The sequence below is a fragment of the Polistes fuscatus genome, unplaced genomic scaffold (assembly GCF_010416935.1).
Source record: "Polistes fuscatus isolate 324 unplaced genomic scaffold, CU_Pfus_HIC Scaffold13, whole genome shotgun sequence".
Taxonomy (NCBI): Eukaryota; Metazoa; Arthropoda; class Insecta; order Hymenoptera; family Vespidae; genus Polistes; species Polistes fuscatus.
In genome coordinates this window covers 723,408-733,163 of record NW_025113031.1, presented here as the reverse complement: position 1 = coordinate 733,163, position 9,756 = coordinate 723,408, and the positions used below count along the sequence as shown (strand labels likewise).

Sequence of the window (9,756 nt, the reverse complement as noted above, 5' to 3'; positions counted from 1 at the left end):
TTTTTCATTGAAGAGACAGATATGTTTATTGAAGAAATAACACAACTCGTAACGATCTGGGGTATAAATGTAAATCTTTTCTCGTAGGTGTTTAAACAAAAGAGATATAATGCACGATTTGATCTTCAACAGGTCAGCCGTGCTAAATTTTACCTTATGTACATGCATACATATATGTACATACGATTTGTAAGACTGTTTAAGTTCTTCTCAAAGCTCTCATTTGCTTACGACGAGCCTGCACTACACCGTAAACAACAGCAGCCAAACTTCGGCAAGTACTTCTATGCCTGGTTGTAGTCTCTTGATTCAACGTTCCTTTTCCAAGAACAAAGTATGTTTCCATATTACCTTTACCTTTTACCTCGATTAATCCACGTTTTTGTGTTTGATATCCTCTCGATTCCAAAAACTACAATTAACACAGAAAGTTTTTCATGATTATCTTTCTATAGAAAATTTGTCTTTTTTTTTTTTAACAAATACATCAAAAATAGAATCTATTATTATTAAATACATCTCATTGTTAAATAAAATTTAATTATCTAAATTATAATTATATATATATTTAAATGGAAAATACAAGTTTGTATTATTTGAAAAAGAATAAGTGTTAATATCTATCTATACTGTGTTGCCGAATTAATTACCCTTGCAATTTCTTGAGGAACTTGTATCTTTCCCATAACTCCGGTCGAGTCCATGCGAGATGCCTCGTTAACCGTATTACCCCAAATATCAAATACTGGCTTCCTTGCCCCAATAACCCCCCCTACCAATGGTCCACAACTGATACCAACTCTCAGATCAAAGTTATTGAAGGAGTGAACGTTCACGTCCTCTAAACGAAGCCTCATTGCAACTGCATAATCTACCAATCTACACAAATGTTCCATATCGTCTTTGTTCTTCTCCTAAAAAAATATGTGTTATCATTATTGTAAATTAATTACATAGAATATATTTATTTAAAAAGAAAAAGAAGAGAAGAAAAAAACAATCTCTTACATTTTGTGTCGGATTTAAACCGGACGCTGCCATATAAGTTGCACCGACAGTTTTGATTTTTTCAATACAATGAAAACGGTTTTCATCGAGAAGTTCATCAAAATCAGCTAAAAACATATATTATTAGTTATAATATAACTCCTTATATACTTGGATTATCCCTTACAAACTCACCAATAATTTCATTCAACAGACGTATACATTCCATTCCCTTATTAACATCTTCAGAATAAAATTCGGTAAAGTTTGGTACACTGGCGAACATAACTCCAACTTTGTCGCGTGATTGAGAATATAGTTCCTAAAAATAAAGGATATTTTTTAGATAGAATATAAATAATCTGATTGACCGCGATTAATTGAACGTATTTACCTCCGGAGCACGATCTTGAGTTAGAAAATGATGAGCTACATGGTCGGGTAAAATATTCTTAAGTAATTGCATGTTATTATGACGGGACTCTATCATATCACCGAGCTCTCTTTCAGCTTGCTGTTTCCAAAGGAAATCCAATCGAGATGTTACTTCTACCAATCGTCCATGATAAGTTACCATTACGAGAAATACTACTAGGAAGACCAACATTTGTGCAGAGAGCGGTATTGATGTACTGATTGATATACAACAGAAGAAAAAACTATGTAATCGTTAACACACAACAATTTGGTTAATTAATATTGAATACTTGGGCTATCTTAAATGAAACTTCTCAAGGAAATGAAAATGAAAAACTCACGTTTTGTTATGATCGGGCCCATCGGAAAATAAATCCTTATAGACGACTAGTATCAATACAGCATAAACCAAGACAATGGCCGTAGCTAAAGCTGTTTTAACTAAATAATATAATTTCAGAGCCGATGCTAAAGCAATGAGACATAGAATCCAAGTAAAAACGATATATTCAGAACGAATGCAGCTGGAGGACTTGTCGATGTAATCTTCGTGAACATTTGTATAGGGAAATTGTTGATTATGCCTAGGATCTTCGGGGATCGAGAGAATTTTCCTCAAGATCATATCATCGGCACGTTTACGAGCAAACCTTCGGTAATGTCTTCGAAGTCCAGGAACATAATGTTGCTCATATTTATAAAACCTGAAGAATTCTTTTCTGTTACGACCTTGGGTCGAGCTTGTTCTACCATTGAAAACTCTGGTTAATTTGACTTTAATATCGCCTGCGTCATGAGTTACCGTTCGATTTTCAGCCACTTGGGTAGACTCGTCTTGAAGCGCTGCTTCTAAAAACGTTAAAATAAATTTGTCAAGGCCAACCGTTGTGGATATTGTCGATCCTGGTTGTTCCGTTGTAGCAGTTGTTAATTGCTGTTGTTCGAGTACCAATACTTCCGGATGTTGTCTAGTTTGTATAGGGCACACTGTCACTCCTACTATCGATGTCAGTGCCATTAAGCTGATAATTCCGCATATAAAAATTGTACGATGTCGTTTATTATGAACTAACATGGAAGAAGCATGTTGAAGGTATAATGGCATCCCTTTGAACTCTTCGGCCATAACTAGCACCGATGATGCCATCAAAATGGCCGTTGTAGTTAGTAGGCAGATCAGCAAGATTATGCAACTAGCATGAACATATTCAATTTGTATGATCAAATATGAGCTCATATATATATATAAGCATATTTTCTTAATCTTTCTATTTATATTAATCAATTAATTATAGATTGTTTCTAGACTTACGTTGGTAAAATGATGGCCTGACAGATAGCGATGAAGAGCCAAATTACAAAACAACATATCATGTTTGATTTGAACATGTCCTCTCGCAATTGCCCAAACTGTTTCAATAGCAACAAATACAACAATGTTACTTTAGTTTACCGCGTTTAGATAAATATTCAAAAAAAATAAGAAGATGAAGTAACCTTAGTTTCAAGACTCTCGTCGTTGTAACGTAAAGTCCAAGCATTTATATTGGCTGACCTCATTCTTTTATTGCTTGCAGTTTCTTTTTCAGTAGCAGCCTTATTACTTTTAGCAACACCATTCTCATCTTCCAAGTATTCTGATTCTAAGTTACTGATAGACGTAGCATTGTTCAACTACAATAATACAATATGACATTATATTAACAGAAAAATATGAGTTTTACTTTAACAAACAAATGATATAAACATTTTCAAATGGTATTTCAGGTGTCCAGTCAACCGCAGCATCATCGTCTTGTGAAGTATTAGGGTTATTGCTGTTACTCGACAATGGATTGCCAAGTTTGAAACTTCTCTTCCCTTTATTATGCCCATCCTCTTCGTTCCAAATTTTTGGACGCGAGGAATATCTTCTCCTCGATTTCTGAGGTTCTATTTGTTTAATTAAATATGTTTCAACGTTCCTCTCCTTCAAATAATTGTCCCTCTCTACGCCATTGCCCGGCTCAACTTCATAAACGTCGTCTAAACACTTCAATGTGTCCACCGATATATGTACTCTCCTAATAAATAAGCAATAAGACACATTAAGAAGAAATAAAGTAAATGTATAAAAACTAGCTTCTTAATTAATGCTAATTTACCCTGGTATGCCACCACTTTCCAAATGATTGGCTAAAGTTACGTCATACGACCAGACATCAAACTGCCATTTTCTGAGTCCTAAAACTCCGCACAATACCGAACCACTATGAATACCTATTCTCATGTTTAGATCTACCTGTTGAAAAGAAAAATCATGATCACACAATGATGATCACCAAGACAGAATGAAAAAAGAATATGAAAAGTACCTTGGTCGTGTATCGTACATCACGAATGGCTTTGATCATATACAAGCCCATTTCGACGCAACAATGAGCATGATCGCTTCTAGCTGTTGGTAACCCGGACACGCAATAATAACAATCTCCAAGAAGTTTTATACGAAGACAATGATTCTCGGATGAGAGTTTATCGAAACGTGCAAATAAATCGTTCAAAACTTTGACTAATTCTTGAGCACTGCATTGACTAGCTAATGCTAGATAGACACAAAGAAATAATTATTTATTTATATAAATTCAAACTAGTTTCTTTATGAATGTATTCATTTGAAACAATCGTACCAGTGAATCCTTTGATATCAGCAAAAAGAATGCTAACGTTCTCATAACGATGAATATAAATTCTATGAAATTGATTGGGCGTGAAGGATATTGTACCACCCCTAGCTGTTTCACGAGCAATATCGCTTATCATTTCTTTCGCTACAAAATCTGGCAAAACTGAAAATAAATAAATATGATGATAATGACGATCAGTTAATCATTGATATCTCACAATTGAACTGGTGATTATGAAAGTGATCTAAGAATCTGTCTATTTGTCGATAGGTTTCTGCATAATTTGATCCAAATCGTATGTTATTTTTCTTTTCTTTTCTTTTTTCTTCCCTTCTTTTTTGTATCAATGAAGTAAAAAGATGAACATGAAGTAATCAAACACATATTGACGTATATCAACAAAACGATGCTTGCGAACGTTGGGATAATCTATCGAGCAATCGACCGAAAGTGTCTAGTGACCCTTTTAAACGCTCAACTGAACATTAAGTTACACGCACTACCGAGCTTCGCGGTCGCCTCATAACTGCCATGTGTGTTTTTGTACATGTGCATACATCTACATGTATAAACGACATACATGTTTATATCGTTATGTATTATTTATATCCCTCTATGTATGTAACATAAAAAGATATAATATTTAATACATTATTGAGGCCGGTCACGAGTAGTTTTGCAGCTAGACTCGTGTTTGCATATTCATGCAATATTTATCTAATTATTAAAATGAATAAGAAATTATTTATATCCTTATTATAGGATTATTTTTGGTTTTGATTTTAAAATATACGATAATAACTTTACTTTCGGTAAAAAAAGATCGGTAATACTCTGACTTCTGCAATGCATGTTAACATACACATCTGAATAACGTTCTTCGCAATATAAACTCCGAAAAATTATTCAATTCCTTTAAAATATTATTTATAATAATCAATGATGATCTTCTCACCAGAAAGTAAAAGTTTTTCCTGCCTGTTATTTTCATTTTGAGTTCGCTGTCTGGTTTCCATCGAACGATGAGTTTCTAAGAATGCTTGCCTTTGACCTCTGTCCGTCAAATATTTCGTATACATTCCTGCGAGATTTACAGCAAGATAAAGGAGGACATTGGTTGTTAGCATACGTACGATACACGTTACATCCTGTAACTATATTCATTAAATGAAGATTTAAATATATACCTATATAGTTCACGTAGGGGTATCGTGGTACTAGATAATCAATATTGAAAATAATGATTATAATATTCTCTTACATATGTGGTATCGTGCAATAAGCTAATACCAGCCATCGCCATGTGTGTAAAGGCTGTACCATAACCAGCAAGGACGCACCATCTCAAAGGAAGAGGTAACATAGCATAAGGTGCATAAACTACAAATAAGATGTACCACATCAAGCGTTGTTGCGACGAAAAGTTCAGTCCAGCTCCAATAAAACCTGTCAAGGGAATAAAAAATAAGCTATACGAGATAAAAAGAACAAAATTGGATCTTGACATGCTCCAGTTAGACAACATTTTCTTAACATTCTATTAAAGAGGTAGTTAAAACGTAAAAGTGTCGATCGATGATGAAGCTAAAGAGAGACGCGAAAAAGAGAGAGAGAGAGAGATCGAGAGAGAAAAAGAGAGACGCGAAAATACAGAGTTTGGTCGCTTTAATACCTTCTTTCCACGGTCGAACGAACATTCGTTCGATTCGCTAAACTGACTCGATACTTCGAGTCATTGGAGCAAAACTTGCCACGGCGAACAAAAATATTGAATCAATCGATATCAGGGATGATGATATTATAGAGTTACTCTCTACAGATCCACTCTCTGATGTACACGTTAGAACTGAAAATATATATATATATAGAGAGAGAAAGAGAGAGAGAGAGAGCGAGGGAGAGAGAGAGATAGAGAGAGAGAGAGAGATGTTTAATAAATAAATAAATATAAACGGGGTGTGCGTTAATACGTTCAAAGAAAAATAATTTAAAATTCAATAGTAATAGAATAACCTTGCGAATTGATCAATAACCAGGTAAATATCGAGGCCCAGTATAAATAATTGTTCGAAAAACATCTCCACCATCCTAGAATGCAGACCATAAGATTAGCAGCTATACAACACGATGCCCATGATAACGATTCGATGAGACCACCGCTGTTCTTTTCTCTTCTCCAAAGCCAGATAGAAACTAAAGCGATCTGTTGAAAAATATATATGTTGTATTAATAATTTATAAATAATAATATATCAATATTTTTGTCTATAAGTTTATTCTTTAATGAAATTTCTTATGTGTCTAATGTATTAATTAAAGTAACGATATTGTATGTAGGTACGTTAAGGAGTTACTAAACATCCTATCGTACGTTCATAATCATCCTGTATTAATGGAAATAAAAAACAAAAAAATAATATATAATTATTTTTCACCTTTAGTCCAAGATCGACGATATTAAGCATGATTAATGCTTTTTGTCGTTGTCGATTTGAGTAATGAAGATACGACGTCTCCAATTGCTTACTGTGAAAGTTGTTGGTCAACGAAGGACAGAATATCCCCTTATAGAGCACCCCTTTCTTGAAGACATCTAAAAATATCAATCTTTTTATGTCTCTTTATATAGAACGTCGGAATATATTGGAGTAATCTAACATGCTACACGCAAGTCGTTGTTCTTCTTCTTCTTCTTCTTCTTCTCGTTTGAGTAATATTATTACATGAATATATTATAGCGAATTGCTATGGAATAAAATGAAAGTAAACAAAATTCCTTCTTCTTGTAGATAATATATTATACAAAGACGATTAAATAAAAAAATAAATCGTTAATAATTTTGATATTCTTCGTCTACCTCGATGAATTTGAGCTTCATCTTCGGGCACAGCAGCTTCAGCTAAAAGAGCTTCAGGATCCGTCGAGATTTGAGTTTCATCGTTGGTTGCGTCATCGTTGGTATCATCGCCCAGTTCCGGGTCGTTATCTAGTTTAGGAGTTTCCCAAGCGGCTAGTCCTTCTCTTCCTAATCTTTCGGAAGTCAACTTCTTCACGGCCTTGATCCATAGTTGTTTTCTCGGTGAAATAGCCAGTCTGTTAAGGAAGATACCAAGAAAATAATATAATCAAATTTATATATCGTCATACGAACTATATAAATCGCTAATTATATTTTAATCTTATTATTAGAGATAATAAGATTAAAATAAGATTAAACTTACTCGTTGATGCCAGTGACATCGCTATCCAGCATCATGGTCCAAGTTTGTTCTGTAATCATTATCCCACCGATGATCCGCGAGACAAGTAATCGCTCACGTTGTAAGTGTGTAAGTATCCGGCATTGTCAGGCAAGTTAGGCCAAAACTGAATATGAGAGAAGGAAATGGTGTCGTAAAACCGATGATATGAAAATGAGAGAGAAAAAGAGAGAAAGAAAAAGAGAGCGTGTGAAAAAGAGAGAGAGAGAGAAAGAAAGAGAAAGCGTGAGAGAGAAACAGAGAAAAAGAATAACAAAACAGATACAATTTAAAAAATTACATGCAAGGCGTTTGCGAAGTGACCTTTCGAACGTGTGTGTGTGTGTGTTGTGTGTGTGTGTGTGTGTGCACGCGCGCGCGTGTGTGTGACGTGACATGAAGACGGGGGACACCACGCACAGGTAAAAGTTATAAACAAAATGTTAAATTAAAAATGAAAGAAACAAAATACGTTGTTTTGATCGTCATCGTCTCATTGTCTCGTATACTTAATCTATTATAACAATTATTTATTTAGTTTTTTTTAAATCGATTCGAATATATATATATGAATTTAATTACAATTAAAATAGGCACACAAAAAGATATTCGAATAAATACGTTTAAAATGCCACGGGTAAGATTTGCAAATCGTTTCTTCTGAGAAAAAATTAAAAGAAAAAATGGAAAAAAATAGGAAACGCCCAAAAATTCGAATAAGTTTAAAAGTACGTCAATTACGCGGGCAATCAAACCTTTTTGTGCGTGCGAGAAAAATGGGAGAACAAAGTGACAGAGATAGAAATTAATAAACGCAAAAGAAAAAAACAAAAAAATAAAAGTAAATTCATTCCCCCCTTTCCTTCCTTCCTTCCTTCCTTCCCCAAAAAAAAAAAATAAAAGAAAATAGTATATATCGTTTGATTTTCGCGAGATTTAAAATAATAAATTACCTACGTGCTAATCGACGCCGATTATTACCGATAGCGTACGATTGACGGAATAGACTGGCTCTTTTTGTTGACACCAAACTTAATCGTCATTGGAGCGGCCAGCTTACCCTCTCTGCGAAAACTCGAACTCTCAAACTCGCGCGCGCGAAAATAAATAAGTAAGAGAGAAAGAGAAAGATAAAGAGGGACAAATCTAACTCGAGCAAGCGCGATAGAGAAAGAACATTTTCGACCGAGTTACGATGTAATGCGCGCGCGCTTTTACACTCTAAAGCTAAGCCGTACGGTTCGTCATTTAAATTATAAACGATCATGGCGCTAAAAATATAAATTTCAACTGCCACTCGATAACTCTATTATATCGTTATATCGTTATCGTTTTGTACCTTATTTTTATTTTCTTTCTTCATTGTTCTTCTTCTTTTCGTTTGTTTTGAGATTTTAAAATGGCTAACCTTGTTTAAGAGGGTATTCTGTTTTTCGAAATGGGAGAATCTGATTGGTCTGACTTACGTAGTCTTTAAGTCGGAACATATTTGAAATTGTTGATATTATGTAATCCATTCTTATTTAATGTTATCATTTATTAATATTAATTAATATCGTTAAGTAAATACTTGAGATTTTTGAAATTTGCAAGATTTTGATAAGTCCATCAAATAATATTAAATATAATTTATTAATTTTATTTCTATAATTAAACCTTAGATATTACTCGAACTACGTAGTAATTATTTACGCGGTATATTTGAATCCATTCTATTACTTAAATTTGTGTTTATATATATTCTTATAAACGGATTTATATACAGAAGGATTTTTATAAATAAAGATTTAGGTAGAATACGTCTTTCCTTTATTTGTATATAAAGTTATTTTCTTTTTATTGGCACCTTTTATCGAATTATCAAAAATAATATTACCATAAAACAACACACTAATCTATATCATATATTATTAATATAACAAAATAAAAATATATATTTCGTTTATAAAGAACTATGTCATGTCCAATGTTAGATATATTTAGTTTAGACATTAGATATAGCTCATATACACGCAGGGAAGCAAGGACATCATATTGTGAAATATAGTCTAACAAAAAATACTGAACGATGAAAAAGGATTTTTTTTCTTTTGTTATCATACTATTACATATCGAATTATAAAGAACAATATATGTATACATATACGCGTTCTTTAAAATATATTATTAACAACTAATAAGAATGTAATTATTATAGTATGTAATTAATAATTATTGTATTCATTATATTAATAATTATATTTTAATAATATATGCGTGTAACATATATATATATTCTTACATTCTTATCGTAAAAATCATGTAGCTTGTAAATTGATTAAATTGCTATCCTTACATATAAAAGAACGTGTATGATGATATAAGTTGGCACTTTAAAGCCAATATCTCTCATGAATTATAATAAAAACGCACACAATAATAAAATTTCACAATCAATATAACAGCA

General features: G+C 33.0%; 1 protein-coding gene across 5 annotated transcripts; it reads right to left on the bottom strand.

Moving 5' to 3' along the window:
* LOC122513875 (adenylyl cyclase 78C-like) lies at window positions 1-8,423 on the bottom strand. Of its 5 annotated transcripts, none has more exons than XM_043630360.1 (19): window positions 8,264-8,423; window positions 7,293-7,437; window positions 6,929-7,164; window positions 6,506-6,663; window positions 6,084-6,273; window positions 5,332-5,516; window positions 5,026-5,224; window positions 4,074-4,232; window positions 3,759-3,988; window positions 3,549-3,685; window positions 3,152-3,467; window positions 2,902-3,078; window positions 2,717-2,814; window positions 1,746-2,597; window positions 1,382-1,619; window positions 1,183-1,309; window positions 1,009-1,115; window positions 651-914; window positions 1-412 (listed from the first exon to the last, which is right to left on the bottom strand). In XM_043630360.1, exons 2-19 carry the CDS (start codon window positions 7,349-7,351, stop codon window positions 200-202), a joined length of 3,945 nt encoding a protein of 1,314 aa, XP_043486295.1. In that variant the 5' UTR covers window positions 7,352-7,437; window positions 8,264-8,423; the 3' UTR covers window positions 1-199. The 5 variants fall into 5 exon arrangements, with proteins under 5 accessions (XP_043486295.1, XP_043486297.1, XP_043486294.1 ...); XM_043630362.1 differs by having other exon boundaries at window positions 7,293-7,341; XM_043630359.1 differs by having other exon boundaries at window positions 8,268-8,423.
* Between the last annotated feature and the right edge of the window lie 1,333 nt (window positions 8,424-9,756).

What these genes read in the sequence shown, in the direction of transcription:
- LOC122513875 (XM_043630360.1), bottom strand. Translation starts at nt 7,351, where the DNA reads ATGATTACAGAACAAACTTGGACCATGATGCTGGATAGCGATGTCACT. An exon ending in GGAAAAACTTTTACTTTCTG is followed by an intron (nt 4,233 to 5,025) that starts GTGAGAAGATCA and finishes ATTTATTTTCAG; the next exon opens with TTTTGCCAGATTTTGTAGCG. An exon ending in TGATATCAAAGGATTCACTG is followed by an intron (nt 3,989 to 4,073) that starts GTACGATTGTTT and finishes GTGTCTATCTAG; the next exon opens with CATTAGCTAGTCAATGCAGT.